At 52.2% G+C, this 26820-nt stretch overlaps 6 protein-coding genes across 6 annotated transcripts; 1 reads left to right on the top strand and 5 right to left on the bottom strand.

Moving 5' to 3' along the window:
• Positions 1-2864: 2864 nt before the first annotated feature.
• SPSK_08614 (G1/S-specific cyclin Pcl5) lies at positions 2865-5318 on the bottom strand (the record flags this gene model as incomplete). The annotated part of the gene is made up of 2 exons (XM_016735206.1): positions 2865-4711; positions 4850-5318. 2 exons carry the CDS (start codon positions 5316-5318, stop codon positions 2865-2867), a joined length of 2316 nt encoding a protein of 771 aa, XP_016588177.1.
• A 9974-nt stretch (positions 5319-15292) lies between these two features.
• SPSK_09125 (ATP-dependent RNA helicase UAP56/SUB2) lies at positions 15293-16835 on the bottom strand (the record flags this gene model as incomplete). The annotated part of the gene is made up of 2 exons (XM_016735704.1): positions 15293-15990; positions 16067-16835. 2 exons carry the CDS (start codon positions 16833-16835, stop codon positions 15293-15295), a joined length of 1467 nt encoding a protein of 488 aa, XP_016588176.1.
• A 792-nt stretch (positions 16836-17627) lies between these two features.
• Positions 17628-17870, bottom strand: SPSK_10180 (uncharacterized protein; the record flags this gene model as incomplete). Its single annotated transcript, XM_016736730.1, has 1 exon — positions 17628-17870. One exon carries the CDS (start codon positions 17868-17870, stop codon positions 17628-17630), a length of 243 nt encoding a protein of 80 aa, XP_016588175.1.
• Positions 17871-18512: 642 nt separating this feature from the next.
• On the top strand, positions 18513-19166 carry SPSK_09836 (ribonuclease P protein subunit RPR2; the record flags this gene model as incomplete). The annotated part of the gene is made up of 1 exon (XM_016736405.1): positions 18513-19166. The coding sequence occupies one exon, from the start codon at positions 18513-18515 to the stop codon at positions 19164-19166; it is 654 nt and encodes a 217-aa protein (XP_016588174.1).
• A 469-nt stretch (positions 19167-19635) lies between these two features.
• SPSK_10014 (uncharacterized protein) lies at positions 19636-20041 on the bottom strand (the record flags this gene model as incomplete). Its single annotated transcript, XM_016736577.1, has 3 exons — positions 19636-19711; positions 19773-19894; positions 19955-20041. 3 exons carry the CDS (start codon positions 20039-20041, stop codon positions 19636-19638), a joined length of 285 nt encoding a protein of 94 aa, XP_016588173.1.
• A 1445-nt stretch (positions 20042-21486) lies between these two features.
• SPSK_08544 (2-dehydropantoate 2-reductase) lies at positions 21487-24143 on the bottom strand (the record flags this gene model as incomplete). Its single annotated transcript, XM_016735137.1, has 3 exons — positions 21487-23260; positions 23340-23816; positions 23986-24143. 3 exons carry the CDS (start codon positions 24141-24143, stop codon positions 21487-21489), a joined length of 2409 nt encoding a protein of 802 aa, XP_016588172.1.
• Positions 24144-26820: the final 2677 nt, after the last annotated feature.

Here is a 26820-nt window from a genome sequence, read left to right as displayed (position 1 = left end):
CCTCCTGCGAGATATCGGCGGCCTCTACAAGATTTTTGTGGTTTATATGGTTTATATGGTTTATATAGCGTCAGCTAGTTATACCGTCGTATACCCTAGTTTTGGAAACGTTGTTTGACATACTACAATGCATTGCAAGGCACGTCGTTGAGACTACCAAGGGGGCGTTCGCAAGGCTGCAGCCTCGCACGATAGCCTGCTCAGTGGGGTCCTTATTTATTAGTCCGTCGGCCCAAACCACCCGACGGCGTCAGGCACAACAGGCACCAACAAAACTGAAATATGTAATAAATTTAATACTTTTGCAATAGTTGCTTTGGATCCACAGATAACCAACCATGCACGATTGTAAAGCCATCTTCACACCCCTCCTCCGAAGATGACGCCGTGTTGACTCATGCGGGGAGAATGCGCGAGGGGAACGTTCCACACGCCCTCGCACGCCCTCACACGCCCTTGCATACTATCACTATGATTCATTTACTTCGAAAGACGGAGCGAAACTCTGCTTGTGCTCTTTGAAAGAAAACAAACTGCTTTCCATCGTACCTCATCTTTCTACATTTTGTGCAAGCAGTGGGACGATGGTTGACTCCAGTGAAAATCTCTCTTTTTGTAGAGGGGCGAGTGAAAATACGTTGCGCTGATATATCCAAGGAGTAGCCTGTCATCACTAGATGAAATTTTGCATCCATAGGTTGATGTCCCACCATGCCGTGGGAGGACGTGAGCACGCGATTGTCGCCTTGCGCCCTCCAGATTAGGCAGACTTCTGGCTGTCTGAGAACGATCACAAGTGCCAAAAAAAAAACCCCCCATTCTGCACTGACAGCTTTGCTACTCATTTGAGTATACATGGAACAAATCCCCAGGTAGGTTGTGACCTGTGGTCTGTGAAATAGACAGTCCTGGTCTCGCGTGAGTCGTACCGCCACGCAGGATGAGTTGGACGACCTGTATTCGCGATCCACAACCAAGTTGCGCCATACAGCCAGTATCTCACCCCTCTTTGGTGTAGAAACACAGCCACGGCTCACACTGAAGCCAAGTTCTAACCCTTTGCGGCCGACTGGGAGGAACGCAACGGGGCGTGTGCAGAAGGCGTTCGGTAGTGCAACGCCAGGCCTGCTCCTTTCCCACTTCCGTGGCACGCATCGTGAGACTGTGGGGACGCCTGCCTAGCTCCTACCTCTCTCTGATGGGCAGTTTCTGCGTTGTAGACGAGAAAATGGAGATCAGAGCTGCTTTGCTTCCGTCGTTGTTGACCATCTCCCTGTCAGAAGATGCCAATAGAGTCGTCCAGCGGGCATTGCTGACCGATTCAAAAATCCAACTCCTCTTAGACACCTTGTCCGTTAGCACCCCATAGATAGCTCTGTATCGACAAGCCAAACCACTCGAATGGCCTCAATCAACAAAAAGCAAGAAAAAGGAACTGAACGTAAGAAGAAATTATGAACTCAATATAAAATAGACTTGGTACGGTTTGTTTACCTACGTTTATGCGTGGGAAAGACGCAACAAACGCAGTGAAGTAAGACAAGTAATAGAAAAAGTAGTAGTAGTACAAACGCGAAGCAGATCTCGAAAAAGGAGAGCAGCAGCAACACGAAAGAGGGAGCCTCCTTTGTTTTTTGCGACCGTCTGAAGCAAAGCAAGCCTTGGATGAGGAGATTCACGTCCCTAAGCAAAGCTGCTCATGCTCTTCGACAGTCGAGAGCCCATGGACGGTCCCTTCTCTTGTTCGCCCTCTTCCGCCCTCTGCACCCTTTTCCTTCTGTCTTCCTTCCCGTTCCGACTGCGCATCTACAATAAGATAGCATGTTGTTATGCTTCTTTTGTGGCATGTTTCTCTTGCGTCCCCAGGAAGCAAATACAGTCGACGCTGCCTGCTTTCTTACTTGGGTCTCCGGAGCCCCCTTCCCGTCATCCGAGCCAAAGGCCGTCACCGCCAAAAGTGTTCGAGGATAAAAGCGGGATAAAGACCTGTATGTACCGGTGGTCGATTGGCGTGGAGGTGTGGCGGTAGTTGGCTGGAAGCGAGGCATCTCCGGAACTCTCATCGATCGGCTAATGCCGTCGCTCGTCGTCTTGCGTACCCGACTCCGTCGTCCCCAGTCAACACCGAACATAAAAAAAGTAAAAACACCGCCCCTCCCAGTTCATCCGTCCCATATCGATCCCACAGAAACGCATAAGCAAAGGCAACAAAAACTGTAAAGCAACGCAATGTAAGAGACAGACAAAGGAAAAAATAAGATTAACCCTTGGAAATAGAAGAAGCCTGACCTCCCGAAAATTTGTTCCCATAAAAATTGTCCGTTTGGGTGGTGCTGAACCGAGACCACAATGCAAGGTGAAAAAAATGAGAGCAAACGAGACAAAGGAAAGTAGAGGTATAAGAGGTAAAAGACGGTATACGAGGGACGGATGGAGGAATAAAACAAAAAAAGTAATGGAGCAAAAAGCAAACCCACATAGGGAATGACAAAACGCGCGTTGGGTGGATTCGCTCCTTCAAATGCAGAATGCGCTTTTTCGGTTCTTTTTTGGGCAAGCCCAGGAACAAAAAATTGGAGAAAAAGGAAACTGTAGAGGCACAAGAGAGAAGACAGAAACGCAAATCATTGCGGGAGCAGGATCAAAAAAGGAGGTCAACTCTCCCTACAAGAACCGACAAGATTCTAAAGCATGCTTCCGCGTCTGCAGATCCCATGTCTGGAGAGTGCGCGTTCTTAGTTCTTTCCTGGGTCGTGTGATCATATATGCATGTTGCGTTTTGTGAATGTTTGTACAGGCCAAGGGCGAAAGGGTGTTTCAGAAGCTTGCAACGATAGACCACCAAAGAAACAGTAGTTGGCTTTCTAGTTCAAGATTCCTTGCCACATGCCGGGACCACAAATTCCACTCATGGATGGATGCTGCAGATCCATACCGTATGAAGTGGTGTTCGCAGTTGGCGCGATGTCGGCCGACATGGTGCGGCAGAAACGCTTCCGGCTACCAGTCAGGGCAGACGCACGGGATGCAGCCTGGATGTCCAGATCCGAAGGAGCCACAGACAGCAGCTGATGTTGCGGAACCTGAGCATTGGCAGGATGGCCAACAACCATCGCCTCGAGGCCACAGTTGCTGGTGCCGTTGGGCAGACTTCCGCGGAGGAGGTCGCGGACATTGTCCTGCAGGTAGGTCGCATCGCCAGAAACGGGGCGACTTCTCTTGAGGCCCGCACGGGGCTTGCTGCTGTCGTTGTCCACGGTCAAGGACTGCTGCTGCAGATCCGCCAGAGCACGAGCGGCATCCGTCGCGTCCACCTCGCTCGACCGGCGTGCGCCAAGGGCGTCATTGCCAACGGGTCCAGTGTAGGTCATCGTCTCGGGCGAGGCGAAAACGGCAGAGCTGCAGTCGTCACTCACCTCGTAGTCCTCGGGAACCACGGCAGGGATGTTGCCCGCCGCTCTCAGACCGAAGCAGCTCTTCTCACGTAGGCTGCTGCTGCTGATCTGGTGCTTGAGAAACCGGTGCCGCGCCTGAGTGTCCAACTTGGGAAGCTGGCCACTCGGCGCGTTCATCAGAGACCAAGACGAGGCAACAGAAGAAGCGCGAGAGACGAGAGACGAGTCCGAGATCATGGATTCGGGCGACGAAGCCGTGGAAACCGAGTTAGCGAGGGAGGAACGGCGCGTCAGATTGCAACCGACAGGCGACGTCCACGACGTGGGCAGTGCAGGGGGCCAGCGGTCGAGGAACTGAGCGGAGCTCGCCGACGAGGCCTGGGCAACAGCAAAGCACATTGAAGAGCGGCTACCAGAGAGCATCTGAGCAGCAGAGGGGGCGGAGGCAACGGGCGCGGAGGTGCAGTTGAAGATACCGGCCTGAGGTGGGGCCAGCTTCGGCGTAGGCAAGAGGCCCAGGGCCGGGGCGACGACGCCGTTGTTGTTGACAACACCAGACATAGCACCGCTAAACTTCGTTGCGAGTGGGGTGGTCTCAGTCGAAGGCAGCGGGCTTTCGGCACTGGCCTCGGGCGACGAGCACATCGACACGGGCGAGAGCGCACCAGCGACGATTTGGCACGAGCTGCTGCGGCGAACAACAACAGGTGTTGACGGACCGCAGAGCTCATCAAGGTTCTCGAGATCCGGCGACAGCTTCTGGATAAGGATACGAAACTCAAAGCACTTGCGCTCGAACCCATCGACCACGGCAGGGCCCGGGGAGGGAGGCATTTGCGGCGAGTTAAAGCGGTTGACACATTCGATCCACTTATTGTAGACTTCGTTAGTGATGTGCAGGCGCCAGTTGACAGCATGCAGGAACGCGGTCTCGTTCTGGTTGATCTCGGCCGTGCTGAGGCCAGAGATCTTGCTCCAGGCACGGGCCGAGTAGTTGCGGTCCTGCAGGTACTTGGACGCGAGAATAAGCGCGGCCAGGAACATGCGGCGACCACACTGCAACGCGCGGCAGGCGTGGCTGTCGGTTGACTGCTCCATGGTAAAGTTGTGGCTGGGCAAGCGAGGCTTGATCAGGAGAAGGTAGTACAGGGCGACCTGCAGAGTAGAGTAGCTGGCGCGCGAGCGGCGCAGCGTCTCCTGGATGAAGGTGCGCAGTGGCAGCAAGTAGCTGCTGTTGCTCGAGCTGTTGACGCTCTCGCCACGTCCGATAACCGACGACAGAGGCCAAATGGCCTGGACGATCTGGGTGGACGCATCTGAACATAAGGGAGGGAAATTTAAGCAATCAAGCACAGGAACAGAGTGCAGCGAGACAAAAAATAGAGACAAACACCATCTAACAAAACGGCCATCGCGTATATGACTGGAGAAAAAACGTGCAAAGAAGTACTCACCGACAAGATGATCAACAAACGTGGTTCTGCGTTCAGACTGGCGAAGGAGAGAGGGCACAACGGTCGGGGCAACGCTGGACCGGCGCGGGTGCTGCCGCAGCGAGGCAGCGACAGGGGCGGTCTGCTGCTGCTGCTGCTGCTGCTGCAAGCGCTGGAGTTGCTGCTGCTGGGTCTGCCAAGTACGGGCGGCCGCAAGCTTCGCATCGGCTCCTTGCTGGCTGCTCAGGCACACGCTGCCATGACTGCTGACAGATGTTTGCGAAGAGATCGTCGAGAGACAATCGAACGAGACGTCGTCGATGATGCTCTGCGACAAAGAGTCGGAGGAGCCATGGGACCAAACAGAGGACTGTGAGGCTGACGCACACGCTGCGACGGAGGTCGAACAGTAGGGAAGGGTGGACGTGGCGTGGTTTAGGCGGGAGTGGTGAAGGGCGAGAGGCGAACCATGTTCGTCGTCGTCCTGCATCTTCAGGGAGTCTGTGGGGGGCGGGGCGGTTGGTGGAGAAGATCCGGGTCAGAGTATTATTGTAACGAAGTGAAAGCTGTTGATGGTGTTTTCAGGTAATGAAGAGTGATGGTTGTTGAAGTACGTGAGGTGGAGTAATGGCACATGGAAGTGAAAGCCTCCAGTCGCTACCGGGAGTCGAGAAGTGTTAACCGTTGGGAGCCGTAGATTTGTTCGTAAACCTGAATCTCGCGCTTTTCTCGTAGTTCTCTCTTCTGCGGGCGGTGTCTCTCGGATGGCTGTCGAGGATATCGCTCGGAGTGGAAAGGGACGTCGGGGAAGAAGGAGGGAGTAAAGGAATAAATGAAAACTGCTCTAGATGGAGAAGTCTTCACGAACAATCAGACCGGCAAAGGTCGACACAATCAGGACGAGGCAAGCGACTGGAGCAAGAGAGTATCTCGCAGCGATCATCGTTGGATGAAGGATATAATATAGGTGGAAGGGGTGTGACTGAGGGGAGAGGGGGATGGATGAAGAAAAGGTGAAGGTGAGGTGGTGACTACTTCGTGACAAGGCAAACAACCTAGGACGAAGGAGGCAAACGGGGAGGAACAACGACGATGGATATAGTCGGCTGTGAGTAATTATGACTCGGCGAGCAAGTCAAGGACCATGGGGGAGAAGAAACAAAGAGGAGACCAGGGAGCAAGAGACGGGCGAGTTGGCAAAACAAGACGAGGTTTTGTGAATGCAGACTGGAAAGACGTGCGTTCACAAGTGAGCCAGGTAGGAACACATGTCTTGATGGATTTGGTGAAGAAAAGAGTTACAATGGTATAGGGGGACTGATGTCGAGCGAGATCCGAGGTGGACGGTTATGCACAATGGCTGCAGGTACGGGCTGCGTTGATGGTCGTCCGATCGATCGTGTCGTGATGCGAACAAAGACGACGGAAGCCTGTTGGAATGCGTGTGCGAAGGCGGCTGGAGGCGAAGCAGGAGGGGAAGGGGCGAAAGATGAGATGTCGAGAATGGAAAAAGAGTCAAAAGGAACAAGTGGACAAAAAGGAATACCAAAGCAAAGGACAAGAAGGGAGCGGAGAGTCGGTGGTGATAAACAAAGCGAAACTGCTAAAGGAGAGAGGAGCTTCGAGGAGGCCTATGACTCCTTTCGTTGTGCGAAAAGGACAGGTTCGACGATGACGAGTGAAAACCGGAAACCTAAAGAGAACAGAGCGCGCGCAAAGGAGCGTGGATGTGAGTATATGGCTTGTGGTGTCGCTTGCGGCTTGCGATGGGTTTTTTGCGATGACTCTTTCGCCCAAGTGTGGACAGAATTGCCCTTGGATGGAAAGGAGGGAGCGAGAGAGTGGCGAAGAACGAAAGAAAGAGCCACCCGCTTATTGCCGCCGCGTTGTTGGCTTGTCCTTGGCTGAGGCTGGACAGGGAAAGGGGAAATGGCTGGGGCGTTGAGGGGGTGTCGCAAGGACGAGGAAAGAGCGAGTGTGGCAGAGAAAGAGGAAAAAGTGGGTAACAGGGGGGTGGCGCGAATGGCTGTCGTGGCTCCAGAGTGCAGGGAATAGTCGAACAGGACAACAGAAAACGAGAGACTACGCCGTAAAGGGGCAAGAAGGAATTAGAAGAGGATTAGGGGGAAAGTGCGCGTGAGTGTGCGTTGTGTCACACAGATGGAAGGGTACTTTGGGTGGGTCCGTATTTTGTGTGCGCGGAAGCCTAGCTTGGGGGGCGAGTGGCGAGGCGGCGAAGTACCCCACAAACAGAGTTGAACAAAGGGAAACAGGCAGGCGCCGCAGGCAGTGCAGGAACAGGCAGGGCAGGAGCAGGCAGGGGAACAATACAGGCAGAAGAGGAGGCAGAAGTCAGAGAGGGTTGCGACGGGAGTGTTTCTGACAGGTTGGGAAAGTGCGAATTACCGGTACACCAACAGGAGACGAGACGAATGAACGACGACAGAAAGAAACCGTTTGGTCATAATTCAACAGCAACGAGTCAGATCGTTCCTTCTGTCCATTCGACTTTGTTGTTGCCAGCTGACAGGCCAAACCTAGACACTTGAGCGGGCAGGTAGGCAGAGAGGCAGACTGCGACTGGCAACTGACCAGTTTCGCTGAATGTGCTGGCGGTTCACGAGGGAAAATTGACCCAAATGAGTAAAGGCAAACAGGCAAGGACGATCAGAGCAATGCGAATTGTCACGAAGAGGCCAACGAAGCGCATCCAGCCGAGAGATGGCGAAAAGAGTCACCTAATGGCTGTCAGGTGCCAGTTGCCAGGTGGCAACTGGGAGCTTGGGGCACATCCCACTTGCAATGAACGGAGGGGGATCCAGCGAGGTAAGACCGCTGTAAACGGGTGGAGGCGAAATCATTTGGGATGTAGGCGTGTCCAAGGGTGCGCAATGAGTAAGTGGCGAAGCCAATAGGATAGACAGGAAAGGCAAAGGTCAAAACCGCCTTTCACTCTGTATTGCAGAAGAGACGACGCCAGAGAGCACTGACAACAAAATGCGCAATAGACTCGTCACGCATTTGCCTCGTCTGAGCGATACCAGTTGGAGGAATCGCGCCGCGCCAGGTGATTCAGGCAGTGCTGGAGGAACGGCGAGGCGGATATGGAGGGAGAGTCACGATGGGGAAAGAATGGGGAACAGAAGACCAAGTATGGAGACCAAAAATAGTCGGCAAGATAACGGCGGAATGACAAGAAATGGACAAGACAGAAAATGGCTGTTAAGGAAAGCAAATAAACGTACTCTTCCGGGTCGATTTCAGCTTTTCAAAACGTAAATGGTTAGAATATCAGCTACCTGTCAGGATATGCTGAACTCTTTCAGTTGGTGTGCTGCTGTATGTGTTTTTTTTTTTCGTTTATACGATGGTGCAAGTTCGGCGGCCAAGACGAGATTGGGCGTCGAAAGAATCGAGACGAACAGGAGCCTAGCGGGTCATGGAGAGATCGAAAATGAGACGTGTATTTTGTTGTTTTATGTTTTGGAGTAAACAAACAGTGTCGAGTTTCTGTGCCACGTCTCTGACGAAAGCAGGCAGAGGTATGATTTTTGTCGCAGGTGCAAGCGAATGCCTCGCGAATAAAAATCAATAAAGAGAAATCGATAGGTCGGCGGACAAGGCTGTCGTTGAGACGGTTGTCCAGAAAACAGGAAGGCAAGCAGAATAGTGAATGGGGTATAAAACAGGAAGGTGTGGCCGATATCGAGACACGTAAGCAACTAATAGTATCTTTGACAAGAGAGGACAAAAAAAAAGAGTATCTGGAGAAGCCCAGAACGTCGCGATTTTCTCGTTTCAACTCTAGTTGATGGATCCAAAGATTGCTGCTATGTTGATGTCGAGGAGGAAGCCGGGGCGTGAGGAGATGGAACCTGTTGAAGATGGACCGGAAGAAGCAAAACGACGAAATAGAGAAAAAGAAGAGAAAGACGAAGGAGAGAGAGGGCAATTTCCAGTTTTAGTGGGATGCGGGATGCGGCTGCGGGATATGGTATGACATATATGGGTTGCTTCTCGACAGGAAGGAACGATGAGGGGGACAATCGACAAACCAGAGCAACCCACAACACGCAGGCCACTTCGACTGGCCGATTCAAGCCACACAGTTTGCACCTCAACAGCCATGAACAACAAAACACGTACCCAAAATTACGGAGCAAGCGCCATGGGAAACATGCAAAAGAGTATGCAGGCAGATGCAGACAGATGGACACGGGTGCAGATAGGTGCAGATAGGTGCAGGGAGACGCACGGAAGGAGCAGAAAACAGGAAGGAAAGAGCGTCGTTCGACGACCACCACCTAACACCTGACGACCCGTGGTGGGCCGCCCAGGCCAATCCTCGTGCGGCATGTTCTCCTGCCGCAGCAATGGGCTGCGGCCCATTGCTGCAGCTTGTTCCCACAGCCAACGAAAACAGCCTGCCCAACACCACTTTCGGGGAGCATGGAGGCAGGGTTTCAACAGACAACGGTATGGTAAGGTGGGAGAGCATTTTATTGTGTTCAATACCACAGGAACACATGTTACTATTTGCGATATGGAAGCAAGCCTCATGAAAGAACCCAGAACGGGCGGCAAGGAGGGCGAGGCAACAGGCGACGGGAACATTTTGTCTGCCGCATCACTGCCATCCCGAGAATCAATGAGCCTCGTCACGATGCGACAGCGACGAACACAGATGATGTTGCGGTCTGGACACCAGAAAACGGAGCCATCGAGAATGACCCTCTTCACAGGCCCAGCCCCACCTCCTGCTCAAACCGGCGCCCAAGAATGCCCCGTCTTCGCAGTCCTTCCTCTTTTGGCATGACCAGTGAAGGCGAGGAAGGAGTGATATTTCGGAACGAATGCGTGCAGTCGTTCTTTTCCTCCCGGCAATCTGGGCCACACCTTTTATTTCGCATCGGTTCAGTTTCACTGGAAAGCATCTTACTGTAAAGCGTCTTAGTCCAGCACTGCCGATGCACAACCCCTCCTCAGCAGCTGCTGCCTTGCTGCCTTGTTGACACCGCTTCCGATATGTCTACCATCCCTCTGAGGATTCTCATATGACCCTGGATCTTGAGGGTGCTGCGGTTTTGGATGATAGTTATTGTCTCTTATTCACTTAAGGTTTTGTCTCCATCACCATCGTCGATATCGGACACCTCACACAGCTTGACCGCCCTCGCCTTGTTGTTATGGGTCTCTTGGTCGAGTACAAGCAGGGGGTGGGGGACCGTTTTTTGCAGGCCAAATGACGCCTACGTGCCCGAAGAGTGGACGAGTGGGCAGAAATACACCCGTGAAATGAAGACCAACGAACACAGCAAGGGCCAACCGTGAAATGGGAAAGAAGATTGAAACAACACGAAGCCGAAAAATAAACACCGCAACTGTCGGTCAGCAGGGATGTCACGGGGGACGACAAATCCGCATATTCAAACGCCTACGGCTGCCTTGCGAGCGGCCATTCACACTTTGTCCTCTTAGTGAGCCTGGCCCCACACCGGATTATGTTCGTCGTTGCTATCTAATTTCGGGCAATGAATCCGACGAGGATCAAGACAGTACAAAAAAGATCCAGCAGGACACAAATACCCCCGTCAGACATCTAATCCAACAGCATGAGTAGCGCAGAATGAGGGGTGGACGACCATAACAGGTGTGGTTCACAGCCCTCTGTCCTGCCTGGTTACCCTGCCTCTGCCTGTTTAGACGCAAACTGTCACAATAATCCCATCTGGACTCGCCGCCCTCCAGACGCAAGAGTGTTGCGTCGGCATCCGGCGATGGAGACAAAAAAAAGTTAAGGTTTGGACTAAATATCCAAAAATACCAAAAGGGAAGACTGAGGAACTGTACAACATAGAGATCAATGATGCGCCACGTTTTGTTGTTCTGCTTCGCCAGAGCTAGTTGAGGAGACACTAGGCTTACCACTTGGCCACAACAACAGGTCGGTTGCACAAGATGACCGCACCTTACATGACAGAAGGACGAAAGGAGTGAGCTGAAAACATCCCAGCATCGTGAGAAAAGCTGTGCCCGGAGTCCAGGCGACCAATTGCCAAGCGCAACAAAGACTTCCAAATATCGTCCTGCTTCGTTCTCTGGCTCTCCACTTGTTGGTGATCAAGGTCCGTGTCTCGTCTCAAGAACAGACATCAAATCACAACCCTTCAAAGCAGCACAATTATCGGTCAAAAGCCCCAAAAATGTCTAAATTTAATCTCACCGGCAAGAAAATATTCATGCCGGTAAACACATCATTCATGCCATATAGCGTGCCAGCTGTCAACCGCAGTTGCCAGGTGGTTCAGGTTGGCCCCCGAACTACAAATACGCCCTGCCGTAGCGTCTCATACACACCAAGGCTCACCACCACACCATCACGCCCAATCGACACAAAAGCACGAAGCCCTGCACACCATCTTTTCCGCTTCATTTTTTGCACAAAAGCCCTCACTTTTTTCCGCGCACAAAGTCGACTGTTCTGCATCAGGAAACGATTCGTTGAGAGTCATTTGCCGCCCCTTTTTTTACTCAGTGGTCCGTTGCGTTCAGTATTCATGTCCGTTGTCTTGGACGCCATATACGATGTAAGATACCACCTATGATGCACGCTGTTTTGATTCCGAGACTAGACATGAGCGTCGCGTTTTAGCAACAGCATTGTTTGGCCGTCTGACAGACGCTCCTGGGTATGGTGCATCCCATCCTCCACTCCTCCTCATCTCCCTCCGCGTATTGCCAGAATTGTTTTAGTCTTGCAAGGTTCGCAATGCAATCCGTGGTGCTCCGGATGTTGCATCTTACGAAAGCGATAATGTTTGGACGGAGTATATTTCAGACTAGGCAGACACGCAGGACACTATATATCATAGGCGGGCATGAGTCCCCACCTCCTTCTGGAAGGAAAAGGAAAGCAGCCATTGTCCATGAAGTTCTCAGTCTCCCTCGTTGTTGCCTCTTCTTCACGTGGTAGACACAAAATCGCACGGGAAAGGCGGAATCAGCCATAGAGTGGTGTATACTCTATATTGACATGGATAAACAGAATTAAGGCAAAACCGCTTGGACAATAATCGAGCATAGATCACAGCAGGCGTTCAGAGGCAATGATGGCTGTTCGTAACCCCGTATGAAAGGAAAGAGGGAAACGTTATTCCGAGTGATCGAATAATAACGGGACACCTGGACTGTGCTAATTATATTATGTACTGCCTTGTTGCGCCATTTAAACGCATAATTTTATGTATCATACAGTACATTTAACTTCCTGTCATGGCTTATTTCACTGTGCGTTATAACCGGACGGCTCGGCGTCTTCGTTTGCCAGCTACTAGTCAGTAGCTCGAGTTGTGAATGTGTTCACACACACGGATCCTTAAAGGCTGAACACGGGGGCCTGATCGCTCGAGCTCGTTCACAGCGCGTTACCAGTCGTCACCAGTGAAAGGTGATGTTCTGCACGTCACGCGTGGCCCAGCAGGCCTGAAAAACGGGCCGCTTGGAGGACGATGTACGCCACATGTTTTCATAAACACGACAAGGAAGGGTCACGGAACAGGATGACAAGCATCAGACAGCCAACCAAATCACCAAACAATGGAATCAAGCCACAAATGTAGTAGGATAAATGGCGATCCCGATGTTTGGAGGAAAACGTCCGGCGACGACGAGACCGGGGCATTTACTTCGGTCAGAAGAGATGGGGGTGCGGGATCAAAGAGGCAAATGAGAATATGAGTCAAAAAAAATAAATCACTGCCCCCAATTCCTTTTGCTAGGCCGCGCGGAATGACAAAGAAATTTTTGGCTTTGCTTTCGTGTCTCGCGCACGCCGTTAACATCGAGGCCAGTGAGGCCTGGGAGGGTTGCTAGGGCCCTGGCCTGGGCCTCCAGAGCCTAAATTAGGCAACTCGGGGAACCAGTCAGAGGCAAGCACAGCCTGGTCCAACCAGCAGCCCACATCCAGACTGTTCCAGCCAGGGCCAACCAGGGCCAGCCACAGCTAGAATACCAAGAGAGAAATCAGACAAGACATCGACCGAGGTCCACAACACAACGGCCAAAGAAGGATGCGCACACCGAATGATTGGTGCGGCTGTAGCAGTTAGGAAGCGATTTTTTTTTTTAAAAAAAAAAGTTTTGCATTCCTATTTCGGGCAAAACGAGGCCACGAGGTCAGGGATAAAACAAAACAGGAGAAAAGGTCAGAGCAGAAAGCAAGACAATATTCGCGAGGCGAGACCAGAGCCGCAAGTGACGCCAACGGCCATACCGAACTCTTGTGTCGCCAGTGTAATCTTAACTCTTTCTCGTGCTTTCCGGGCTTCTGTCGCAACGCTTTGCGCAGCGAGCTAGGTCCCTGCACGCCGTGATTGTCCGTCGCCGACTACGGATATGGGGGGTAGGGTTGTAAGGGTGTACGAGTGTCAGGATGACATGACTCCTTGTCGCCATCCTTTGGGTCTTTCGGTGCTCTTCTTTCTCCAGAGCTATTCTCAACCCGTGGGCCGAAAATAGCATCTAACGCTCACGAGATCGGATCCAAAATCACGAGACCGGGTCACGAAACAACGCGACAACCGGTGCCAGGGAAGGAGCAAAAATACAAATAATATCTCGTCAGGCTGACTCATTTTAACAACCTTTTGAGGAAAGTCCAGCCACCATCAGTCTCGCCGCTTTTCCCCAGTCTTTTTCCCTCAGTGACCATCTTTGTTTACCTTCAATGTCCGATTTCGCCCGGCACCCCGAAACTCGCGCTGTTGACAGGTGCTGCCTCTCGCTGGTGATTCGAAACAGAGCTGTGCTCGGTTTTCCACGGTCGCCCCATTGTTCGCCTGACAAGTTCGCTCTAGATCCCCACGTAATACGCACTACTGGGCAGGACAGTTCGTAAGCACTCCATATGCGGGGCGTCAATGCCCAATGTGGAGAGACTTTCAGAAACGGCGTCTTCCTTGCCGCCGCGTTTTGTGCGTTGACATAATCCAAACAGGCCACGTAAAACAAGATGAAGCTACTCTCAGTTCGTAAGGATATACTCTTCGAACTGTTCTTTGAGAGTTGCGCTCCCATCTGAGAAAGGGGAATTGAGAGACTCGGGCCACTGATGCAGTTAATGGGAAAGGCGCACTGGTATCTAAACAGGAAGTTCCATGAGTAAGTTATCACAGCAGCCATGACTTTATGGTTATTCGGTCTCAACGTGCCCCACGCGAGGATAAAACAAAAATTCTCTTCGAAGCAAATACCGCCCTTTCGCTGACCGGGACAGCACGGTGAGCCTCACTACGAATAAGCCTAGATATCGTCGCTATCGTGGCTGGAATGTGCTGGTCTTTCAAGGCGAGCCTCACGTATATAAATATGGCCAGCTATAGACTGAGTGGAAAGCCAATGCGTTTGTAGACGGCAATATGAGAATAGTCTCGATGCATCTTCTGTTCCGTGTTTTGATTCAAGCTCAGACGGCATCGCCTATCCTATCTATACTAAACCTTGTAAGCAAAGTCAACAGCTTCCTGTCACCAACCAAACGGATATCGACAAAGGGGGAGCTTTCAGCTGCATACTACATCTAGAAAGACCCGTCACATTGTAGTCGTAGTTTTTTCAACCCATATATTTTCTGGGGTTTTTTTTTCGGTTGGAATTTCTGGTCGAGAGAGATTCACTATAAAAGTATCAAATTTTCATTCTGTGACGCAATAATTTCCACCAAAATTAGACGAGATAAGTACGCCTCGATATTTTGTCGTTTAATGTAAATATATTGTAAGTTTCACTGTACGTCCTAATAACCACAAACAAAGACTAAAGATCCCAGCTTGCCAGGAGACCGCAGAAGCCCAGAAAATGCAATACTTATCAAGTACCACCGTGAAATGCGTCTGCTTACTTTTTGCGGCATCATCTTAACTTTAAGCACATAAATGACTACTGCCATATTGTTGCTTGCTACCTGCCATCATATTGTAAGGTCGAGGAAATTTCAAGTTGTGTTCTATGTCATGATGGGCGAGTGAAGAGATAAATATAAACATCGAGAGAATATGACGGATCACGACCTACATACCAATTCCCAAACACGGCCTTCCACTGAATTCAAATAAAAAACTTAGCTAAACTTAAGAGCAACCATAAAATACCGAGTTTCTTTAGGCTTCCGTAATCCTGAGAGAAATCGTTTTTTTTTTGCGCCTTCCACGACTTGAGATAAAAACCCAGAGACAGAGAGATTTAAAAAAAAAATAATACAAGCAAAAACACATACGACAACGGTTAGAAGAAACAGCAAACGGGCACAGAAACAAGGCCGAACATAAATCAAGCACCACAAAAAGAAACGACGCGCGCGTAAAAAAGACCATCGAGACGAGGCTCGGTAGCATCACTTGCGAAAGCAATGTCCCAGAGCCATCAACTCTCAACAATCTACAGCGTCTGGCCTTCCATCATGCCGACTTAGTTCGCAACAACCTCCTCAGCGCCAGCAGTGTTGCCGCCGTCCTTGAGCTTAAGGCCCTCCTCGGGATACTCAGGGAAGGTCTTCTTGAAGTACTCCTCAACAGCCTTGAAGCTCTCCTTGTCCTCCTCAGTGCTGAGGAACGAAATACCGGCGCCGTTGGTGCCGAAACGACCAGCACGACCGACACGGTGCTGGTACGTGGCAACCTCCTTGGGCATGTCGTAGTTGATGGCCAGGTTGATGCGCTCAAAGTCGACACCACGGCCGAAAATGTCAGTGGCAACGCAGACACGCAGGGTGTCGCCTTTCTTGAACTTCTTGTAGACGGCGTCACGCTCCTCCTGCTTCATATCACCGTGGATGTAGCAGGTGGGGAAGTTGAACTTCTCCAGCACCTTGGACAGCTGCTCGGCGCGGCCACGGCTCTTGACAAAGACCATGACCTGGTTGATGTCCAGCTGGTCAAGAATGTCCACAAGCTTGCGGATCTTCTTGTCCTCCGGTAGGAAAATATGGAACTGCCGCACGCCGTCAAGGGCCAGCTCGACATGATCCTCAACAAGGTGCTCCGTGGGATTCTGCAGGAACTTGCGGCAGATGGGCAGGATCTCCTGGGACAGGGTGGCCGAGAACATCATGACCTGCTTCTGGCGGGGAGTGGCGCGGAAAATGTCCTGGACATCACGGCGCATCTCTTTAACGCAGGTGAAGGGTTAACATCTTGTTTCAAATACGTTCATCTTGGGAGACAGAGAGGGAAGTAAACATACCAACTCCTTCCAGCATCTTGTCGCACTCGTCGAGCACGAACATCCGGACGCTGCCGAGACGCAGGTGCTTATCGCGAACAAGGGCGTTCAAACGACCGGGGGTGCCGACAACAATGTGGGGGTGCGTCTCCGGGCTGCGGAGAATCGCAATGTCCTCGGTGACCTTGGTACCGCCGTAGAAGACGCTGGTGCGGACCTCGGGCATGTACTTGGAGAAGCGGTTGTACTCGTTGCGGATCTGGAAAGCCAGCTCGCGCGTGTGGCACAGAACGAGAACCGAGCACTCGCCGTCGACGGGCTCGATCTGCTGCAGGGTAGACAGCACGAAAATGGCTGTCTTACCGGAGCCAGACTTGGCCTGGCAGATGATGTCACCACCAATAAGGGCTTGGGGAATGCAGGTTTGCTGGACTGTAAAGTGGGGCGTTCGGATGTCAGAATTGCTTGTTTTTGAAAGTAGGGAATCAAATTGGACGCAGATGCTGTGTGAAATCGTAGACGAAATCGGTAAAAGAAAACCGAGGGGGAGGGGGGACAAAAATGAGAGTGAGAGAAAAGAGGTCCGTCCACCAGCGAAGCAAAGACGGAAAGGGCAGTGCTGGTCGTCTTCAGCAACACTTTCGAGGGAGCCAACATTAGAATCCAAATTTATGTAACGCATAGGGGCCAGCGTTCGGATGGGTTTATGCGGCCGTCCAAGTACAAAAGTCTTCCCCGAGAACTCTCGTGCTCGGGGATAGAATCTTGTATCTGGCGCTCGCTCGTACATCATGTACGCATGGAGTCACCCACCCTCGTTTCACGGAGGGGAAGGGAGCAGCGCGACAAGGATGCAGGCGTTTCGCTTCCGTGCCAGAGTCTGGAGGTTCGGTCTTCGGTAGTTCGCATTTCTGCAAGTAGTTGCGTGGAGCTGGCCTCGGCCATCACGACCGAGACCAGCCTGCGACGCACGAGACTTTTCCCTACCAGCTGCAGGTCCTTGTCAATGTCCACACCGTCGCTCTGCTCCGTATGTGAGCAAACCGAACCGTCCGCTGGCTCACGCTCCAGTGGGTAGAGGCGCTCGTTGTGTCAAATGTCGAAGGCTCGAAACTTCTTTTCCTGACGTAGAAGCCGACGCATCCACGGTCATCAAAGGCACATTTCAGCCCTTAAGATACCGATCGACGAGTGATTGTGGCCGTTCCGATTACAAATTGGACAAATGGCCACCGTCATTTGCTTGTCCGTTGTTCGGGTCACCGAAAGAGAAGCTATTACCGCGTTCTCCTCGGATCCTCCTTGGATACTTGGGACTTGCGTCCCGTTCTCGTGTGTGCCATGGCATTCAGTGCCTTGGAGTCTCCCTCCATAATCCTCTCTCTTGATCTTGTGCGTATCTTGCTTTTGCTTTGCGACGATGGACGGAGCGCTCCGAATCTCTTTTCTCGTAGGGGAACACGGCCGCAAAGAAACGGAAGTGGGTGATGAGGGAAACCAAAAGAAGTGTGTGGAGCGAAGAAAGAAAGAAAAATAAAATGCTGGGATATTAATTGTGCCTCTCGTTCTTGAGGAGCAAGGACTAACCATCCGAAGGATGTTCGAAACCGCAGTCGGCGGTGGCGCGGATCAGCTCCGGCTTGAGCAAAAAGTCACGGAACGTGGTCGAGTAGATGCCCACATAACTGCCGTTCTTGGCTGTGGCGTTGTTACCGGAATCGGCAGCGGACTCCGGCGCGTCGGCGTCGGCAGCAGCCTTCTTGGGGGCGGTGGTGTTGTTAAGCTCGTCGTCCGAGTAGTCGATGAAGTCCTCTTCGGCAGACATCTTGGCTGTTGTTTGCGTGAGAAACGGGAGAATACAAGTTGCAACGTGTTCGTGAACGAAAAAGAGCAAACGGAACTGAAAACAACCGTTTACTGTGTCGTGGGGGGCGAGACGTAAAGTTGGCAAGGTCGAAAAGCTGTTTTGAAGGTGAACAAAGCTCAAAACACGAAATATGTGACAGCTGTCGCAAAACGAAGATGCTGGAGAGAGGTGAATTGAGTCGAAAGAACCGTTGGCAGATAGACGAAACCAGTGCGGAAAGCAAATAGACAATGGAAATACAGGAAAGGTGTTGGGTGGCAACAAACGAGTCGTGATATGTTGTTGAGGGAGAAAGAAACTGAGCGAAGGCTGAAAGCGGGAGAGCCAGAAAAACAAGAAGACAAGGAGGCTACAACGCGGCGCAAAGGTAAGGGGGCGACAACAAGGAGGCTTAGGCCGGATAAATAAATTATCCACTTCCGGAAAGTTGTTGCTCCCCTGTTCAGCCCAGACCGTGTCGGGTTTTGCCACTTGGTCATGTGATATTTTCACGTGATCTTGCCATTGACTGATATTTTGTATGAAGTCTTGTGCAGAGCTCGTTGACGAAGCTACGTATACTTTGCCAATACAAATTACCATATCCTCATAGGTGCAAAGATGGCCAAAGCAAAGGGTGCTGCTGGAAGTGCCGTCACAAACCGGCCAGCGTACTCCAGGGTGTCATTTTTGTTCCAGGCTGCCACTCTGCTTGCCGGAACACAGTCTGCAGCGCCTTCGACGGAGGTCCAGGCAAAATCCAACATTGACGACAAAGGGGATGATGGTCAAGAGACAGCACCGCCTCAACTACAAGGAATGGCTCGCTACCTCTTGATGCAGATGCGATCTGTGTCACGCAAGACCAACATGCGCCTGCGCCCGGCCATGAAGCACAGTGTCTGCAAGTACTGCGATACGCTGCTGGTAGAGGGCGCGACATGCATATCCGTTGTGGAGAACCGCAGCCGTGGCGGGCGCAAGCCATGGGCGGACGTCCTGAGCGTGACTTGCACAACATGCGGGCGCGCACGGCGGTATCCAGTGACAGCACCGCGGCAGCCACGACGGCCGTTTCGCGCCGACGAGCCTGACAAGACGAAAGTGACGGATGATGCCAACGGCCAACCGGCAACCAAGGATGTACACAAAGTCCAACAGCAAGGAAAGGCGCAGGACAAGAAATTGGCGGTTGTGTCGTGCGGCAAGGAACAACCGCAGGGCACAAAAGCAACGGCGACAAAGGGACAGAACTCGAACCAGGCCCCGGGATGAAAGGCACATCGAACTACAGATGAGCATCTACTTCGCAATACGCCAACTGAATCAGGGTCGCCTGCATCTCCCACTATGAGGTACGCCACTCCTCCCACCACGATCAATAGCCCGATCGCCTGCCGGGTGCCCACCAACGGCTACAGAAGCCAAGGGCACAGCACACCTTGGACTACGAGGCATGCCGAGTGCCCTGGACGTGCAAACAATGAGGAAGCCAAGCTTGAAATCAAAGCTCGAAGTCATGGAGGAAATGTGCAAATTTTGCATACCTCATCAAGGCACTCTCATTACGACAAAGTCATCATGTACTGTATATACACACATCAAGACAGATTCGTAAATATATCCAAAAATTCGAAATATACTATCGCATTTCTTCGTATATCGGTGGCGTAAAAGGCAGCCTCACTTCGATGCTGCGGGTATCAAACTCTCTGTGTCTCTTTGCCCAATGACTTCGCGTTCTTTATTGTCTCTGGTCATCCTCGTGCGAAGTCTCCCTGCCGCCATCTTCGCCCAAAACCTTGCTCGCGGCCATGAACCTGGCAAGTCAGCCAAGCAAAACCAATTATGTGAACAGACAGAGCAGGCATGGTAACTTACAGGCCGGCGTGCCAGCTACCGAGCTCGCGCAGGTAGCCCGCCTGTGCTGCCGTGACGCGCACAAGGCTGTCGGTGTCGGCGAGATGTGCGGAGAGCATGCTGAGCTGGGACTGGAGGTGAGCCTGGTAGGAGAGTCAGTAGGATGAGAGAGAGCGCGAGAGCCGGGAGGGACATGCGCCCACCAGTTGCCGCGCCTTGACAGCGGGGCCGGAAGCCGTCGCCGTCGTCGTCCGTGTGGTGTTTAAGGTTGTGGTGGGCTGGTTGTTCATGTTTCATGGGTTCGCGGAGTTTCCGTGCGAGTTTTGCCGTTATTTTGCGTTGCGACCGTATCAGTTGTTTCCAAAACTGTTCGAATCTGCGAGTTGGCGGTTAGTCTGTTTACGCGTCTGTCGCGTCAGTTTATTGGCTTTGAGCGGGGTTCTACTTGGGGCGCCTGTGGGGCGGGGGGGCATTGGCGGTCGGTAGTGGATACAGTAGTGTAGGTCGACTGGAAGCCCATCTGCTGATCTGCACACACTTTATCGTCAAACCCATGAAATACTGAGCGATGGCTGCAAACACGCTCTCTTCGTAATAAGGTTATGAAAACTCCTTTTCCTTTATATATATGTTGTACTCTGCTTTGAGATAACAAACTCGGATTGTAAAAAAACGAGTTGCGAGGATAGACAAAAGATACGCAAGCTCGATCAGACCACGGAAGGTCACAATATGAAGCCAACATAACATTCTAAGGATATTTCATAATGAAGACAACCGACAAAGACTTCTCGTTATGATACCTTGCGGATGATCTACTTTTAATATATTATACGGAGTATATCGTACTCCAGCCGGATATGCTGTATATTAATAAACCAAATGGAAAATGGCATGAAACCTCAAATTCCGGCTTATTCAGTTCAGAGACAGTAGAAAGAATGGTTGGACAACTCTGTAACTTTCAGTTAAAACAAGACACGTCTACTCTGCATTATGTCCCATTTGCTGTGTATCATATATGTATCGCGCTCAATGTAGGGAGAGGGCAGATGAAGCCCAAAATTATGAAGGAAGAAGTACAAAGTGTTTTTGGTGAAACAAAAGAAAATGTTAGGAGAGAGAAGACATTAAGACAAGAAAGGAGACAAACTCTCGAATAGACAAAAAAGGCGTAGTAACAAATAAAAAGCAAAGCCCGTGATCCTCTCTTTAATGCAATTATTGCCAGAAGCAGTCAAACAACAAAAACCAGATACAAGACAAAGGAAACGATACAGGAAAAGAGAACAATAAATGATACTTGCTGCTTTGTCATCCACAATAATAATACCCTATGTACTGGCAAGGGCTCTTTCCCAACCCGAGGTTTGGAAAAAGGGCCATTCAGCCAATGAATTTATGTGTTGCCCGTATAGTGTTGCTGTGTATAGAAGAAGAGTTATAGGAAAAAGTGACAAGAAAAAACAGGTGAAGGAAAGGTCGATAATAAAGAAAACATTAAGCAAGAGCCCAGACAGTGCGTTTCGGAGGTGTTCAACGGCCATTGGTGGTAGCCCTGGCGTCGGTGTGGGGGCAATGAATAGAGGCTCACTGGACCTTTTTCAGTGTCGTGTCTCTGCAATGGTGGCCCATTTGTTTAGTGTGAGGTTAGGTAGGTCGGTGTGGTTCAGATTAGCTCCCGTCGGTCGTCGGCAGTCTCGCCGTTCGTTTGAGACCCATAGGGTCTACATCTTTACCGCACACCAATCGGCTGGCGCGGTCCTAGACTGCTTTGGCTGCTGTTGGCGGAGGGCTCCGAGTCAAGGTGGCTCTCACCACTCCCCGCGCTAGCACTCGCACTTCCCGTCAGACTTCGCACATTTTTTCCAGAAGGCGGCTGAAGAGGGCTCACCCCGGCGTGTTGCTCGACTTGTTGTGGTGCTACGGCGTTGCCGTGACCGGGCGGGTACCGAGGGACAGGCTGGCGCATGCCGTCAGGGGGCGAAGGACGACCGTTCATCGGCGGGCCGCCAAAACCGTTCGGGGGCGACGGGCGGCCGTTCAATCCACCGTTCATGCCACCGCGAATAGATGGGCTATACTGGTTGGCGGGTGACTGGCTGGCCCGACGCGGATAGGGACCGCCCATGTTCGGTCCCATAGCGCTGGCGCCGCTGATCGAGCCCATCGGACCCATGTGGCCCATGGGCCCCATGGGCGGGCCGTTCGGGCCCGGACCGTTGCTATACTGGAGCTCGTCAAGGCGCGATGCGGTTAGCGAATTTGTCCGGGAGCCGGCTTGCATCTGACCGCGGTCAACGTTGGCGTATCTGTTGGACGAGCATGACATCAAAGGATCGTCGAAGATGTTGGAGTGAGCAGTAGGCACTTGATCAATAATCTGGCTTGAACGGTTCCGGACGAAGCTGGGTCGGAAACGGCTGCTCCTAGAGCTCGGAATGGAGCCAAGATCGCTGTTCTTGCGGAACTGTGCGCTGTTGGTGCTACTGGGCGCTTTGCGGTTCTTCCGGGAGGTGACGCTCATCATGTCGAAGTTATCGGCGTCAATAGCGGGCATCGGCGGGCCGCTCATACCAGGGTCGAAGTAATCATCATCCTCATCCTCATCATCGTACACACCAATACCGCCGCCGTTCCGCGAAGGAGGCGCTCGTCTCTGCTGTGGCGGTTGGGGACCACCACGGCGCATCCTCATCTCCTGCTCCCGAAGAGCCAGTTCACGCTGCCGGAGCTGGAGCTCGCGCTCGCGGATGGCAAGATCTGCGTCCTGGGGGAATGGCGCCTGACCTCCCTCGGGGATATCGTTGTAGAGGACCAGGTGGCTGAACTCTTCCAAGTCTGCACCTTCCATAGAGCCACGCCTAGACTGTTGCCGTGATCCGGGGTAACCGTTCGGTGGGCCGGGGCGCCCGTAGCCGTTGGGACCACCACCGTTCATCGAGATGGGTGGGCGGCGGCCCGGGGGCCCACCTGTCGACGGGTTACGGCCGCGCGGTGGCCGGCCACCCATGCCGTTCATACTGTTGGGCATACCATTGAGCATACCGTTCGCCATTGGCCGGCCGGTGTTACTCTGGACAGACATTCGCGGTGGCAAGTTACCAGCAGCCGTGGGCGAGCCGGGAGGGCGCGTAGGGTCGCTCTTAGGTCGTGATTGGTTGACAACGTTTAGGTTGTGAATAATGGCATACAGCGACTCGATCCGCGGAACGGCAATACCAGCCTCCTGGGCAAGCCGAATCGGAGAGCCAAGGTAGGTCTCCACCTCCATGGGTCGTCTCGCCATGAAATCCTGCCACATGACGCTTTCTGAGGCCTGCGGGTTTGTCATCTCGGTGATTGTCTGTTCCTTGAAATCGGCGGGGAACTTGCAGCCTTGCGACTCGGCAAGAGCCACCAATTCATCGAGAATGCCCATGATCATCTGTCGCACGCCGACCTTCTCAATGAGCTGTGCGTGGTTCGCTGTCTCGAAAATGACACTGGTAGGATGGAACGCGATGGGGCTAAGGGTAAAATACACGTTAGCATTGCATATAGCGTTCAGTAAGGTAGCAGGAACCGACAGGTGATTTTCCAACTTACCCAATCAACCTTTCGTATTGCTGCTGGCGGATATTCGGTGACACATTGCATTCGACCTGGCCGGAGCTCAGAGTCATGGCCAGGGCTTGCGCCATATCTTCACGAATGGTCCGAGGAATCCGCTCGTTCAGACTGTTGGTGGGGCCGACCCAGATCTCGGTCGAGCCCTTATGCTCAAAGTCACTGGCACCGAGCTGGACGACCTCGGCCTTTGACACGAGTGATAAGACGACATTTGTTGGGAAGCGTTCTTCGATGGCGGCTTCGACGCCTAGGCTGTGGGTGGTGTTGACGAGAATGCAGGTGTGCTGGGGTGTGACGACGGCGTCAATGATAGTTGCCAGGTCGTAGACATCGGGGAGGGCCTTGATGCAGAGGATGACATAGTCGAATGCGCCTTCTCTACGTGACGCGGCTTCTTCTGGAGACTTGACGACATGGCGCGGCTTAAACCGCTCGTTGCCAAATATTGATGATCTAGAAGCATTCGCGCATGTTAGTGAGCTGGACAGAAAGTAGGGAGCGTTAGGGAGGGTGTTGGGATGATGCCCGGGAAATCGGGAGCCTCAGTGCGCTTTGCGCAATATGTTGGCTTCGGCACCATTTTGACTCGACTCGTCTGGGCTGCGGAATGAAATAGACTGACTTGAAAGATATGCCGTATTGGGCGACGTGTTCGAAGCCGGATTTCCACACGAGAGTCACATCGCAGGCGTTCGTGGCCTGAAGGCGCCAGGAAAGGAAAGCGGACACGGCATTACCTCCCACTGTGACCACATTCATTAGTTCAAAGTCGTCCTCCATGGTCGACAACTAATCCGAAGATTCAAAAAACGAGAAGGCTGGCGTATGACGACGACATGTAGGGGAGCGGCCAGTTCGATTGCGGAGATGTGAGGCTGGGTAGCAGGTAGAGTAGGAATGAAGAATAGAAGATAAGAAGAAAGAGACAAGGCACGGCCTTAGTTTGGAGAACGGAAGGGAAACGGTATAGAGGAGAAGGTTATGGGGTATAGCGTATCGAATATCGTAAGCCGCGCAAGTTGAAAGAGTGCAAAATGCAGAGCAAAGGAAATCGACTGAGAGACCAAAAAAAAAAAAAAATGCCTAGAAAACGAAGGACTGAGAGGGGAAGAATGGGAAACCAAGGAAACGAGCGTCGTCGATTGGAAAGTTTGTGAGGAGAATGCGATGAGCGGAAAAAAGTGAAAGTGACAAAAACCAAGGCAGAAAGGCAAAAGCGAGGCATAGTGATGAAAGGGTGGAGAGAAGGGAGGACTAGGCAGGAATAATAAAGTAACCTAAATTTCTCCAGGGGCGGGAACGTCGTGCGTAGAGCGATAGCAGGGGCAGCGGATGATGGGTGTCGTTGTGCAATGGGAATTAGTGGGGGAAATGACAAGGCCTGGCCGCTTCGTCCGAAGAATGATGCAGGAATGCAGCGGTGGGACAACAATGAGATCAATTCAGGATAAAGAGGCCAGGCACGGGTGCGGCTGTGGTAGGGGGGTGGTGCGAAAACGCCAGGCCAGGCCAACTCTAGCCAGGGGGAGAGTATAGCGGGAAATAATTGAGGAATTGAGGGGATGGCGAGACAAGGAAATCTGGCAACGAACGAGGCCTAAACGTGGGAAATCGAGACACTAAAAACAGCAAAATAGAGACAAGCACAGAATAAAGAGATGTAAAATGATGAAACCAACCTGAAAGGACCTTGAGCCGGGGATTTGTGGGCGCCATGTTGAGCAGCCAGGATGACAAACGTTGCACAAATACGAATCGCGCAGCACTGGTCGACTTCGAGTGTCGTAGAGCGAGATGAGGAAGTCGAATATCGAGTTGTTGCCAGCGAGTGGGTGACTCTCAGCTTCAGCTTCGCTTAGGACTGGGGTGGTGATAGACAGCCACCGGGTGGTGCTGTGGGCGGCCTGCGGAGGTAATGAAAACCCCCAAAAGATTATCTACTAAAGGACTTGCAGGCAAGCGCCGATTCGAAAGCAGACACGGCGTCAAATGCAATGCAGGCGCGCAGAGGAGTGTGTATCGGGGCCAGTTGCGAGACGAATGAAAGTGGACAAGAGAGGGCCACGCCAAAAAGGTGCGAGGCACGGCCAAGCCCAGGTTTGGGCGGTGGGGGGGTGCGAACAAGCGTTTGACCAACTTTTTGGGCCCAGATCAGGCTGCGATAGTGGATGCTGGAGGTGACAACGGAACAGCCACGAACGAGATCGACCTCAAGCGGCCAATGCTCTCGACAATGGGACTCGCCGAAAGTGTGGCGCCTTTCCCCTGGGCCGTATCGGCAGGTTGCGTTCGGTGTGTCCTGTCAACCACTGTGTCAGTATTGCAGTGGACAAAGAGACTGCGGGATCGATGTCACAAAAAAAAGTTAAAAGGCATCAAGAAAGTAGCTCAAGATCAGAAGGATCAGAAAGCGCAGCCGGGGGTCCACAGCACCAAGATGCAACAAGAAAGGAACAGGAAACGAAGAACATGATAGCGCCCTGTCTGCAAAGGACCCGGTGTTCGAGAATTGATGGTGGAAAGTGGAAAGGGGAGGGAGTGGGCGCACCCGCAAAGGCCCTCCTTGCCAACAGAGCCAGCCCGGCCGAGCTAACTGGGATGAAGGATCGAACTCGCCTCTGGAAGAACCAGCAAGAGCGCGAGTGGCAGGGGTGTGGGTAAGCCGCGTGAGGAAATGCTCGGCGCTGGCGGCGATTTCCCTACGCTTGTTTTTCAATGTGGTTGGACTTGGCCTGGTTCAGCAAGTCCTGTCTGTGTCTTCCTGAGCTTGGAGTCGTGATTTTGTAGCTATTGATAGTCTCTCTTAGGATGTCGATCAAAGAGAGAATAAAGTGTCCATAGTGGGAGGCACGAAATTCGTAGGATAAGGCAGCGAGAAGCGAAAGCAGATGCCGAATGGGGAGGGAGAGGAAGTGAGAGAAGGGGTGCTTGCGAGTGGACACAGTGCTGCCACCAAACGGACTCAATGGTAATGTTCTGCCTTTCTCTTCTTCTTGTTCATGCTAGAGCTTTGAACATAAAGGGAGGACAAATTACTAGCGATCAAGCGCCCCGTTTGTTCGGTGAAGGGGAGGGCGTGTGGTGAAGAGTGTACGTCGCGAAAGGGTTAGAGCAATAGGTGATTGATGAAGGGCGGTGCAATTGGATATGATGGGGGTCATCGAGGTGTGCCACAAGAGTAAAAAAACAAATGCACACCAAGCTAGGTCGGACCCCGGGGTAGCCGGGCCCCTTGGTTTGCGCCTGAAGCCTTTTGCAGCCCAAGTGAGACTGGCGAAAACACACAAGCGGACGATGTATGCAGAAAAGAACGTGCAAATTGCAAGGATGACAAGGGCACGAAAAAGAAACGAAAAAAAGTGTAGTTATGCAGGGCGCAGTGCAGACAAAGAAGCAATTTCAAAAGAAGGACCTGATGGCGCACAGCAGCGCAGACGCAGCAGTGGGCAGTTTGGTA

Source organism: Sporothrix schenckii (assembly GCF_000961545.1).
Source record: "Sporothrix schenckii 1099-18 chromosome Unknown Cont44, whole genome shotgun sequence".
Taxonomy (NCBI): Eukaryota; Fungi; Ascomycota; class Sordariomycetes; order Ophiostomatales; family Ophiostomataceae; genus Sporothrix; species Sporothrix schenckii.
This window is presented reverse-complemented; position numbering and strand designations above follow the sequence as displayed.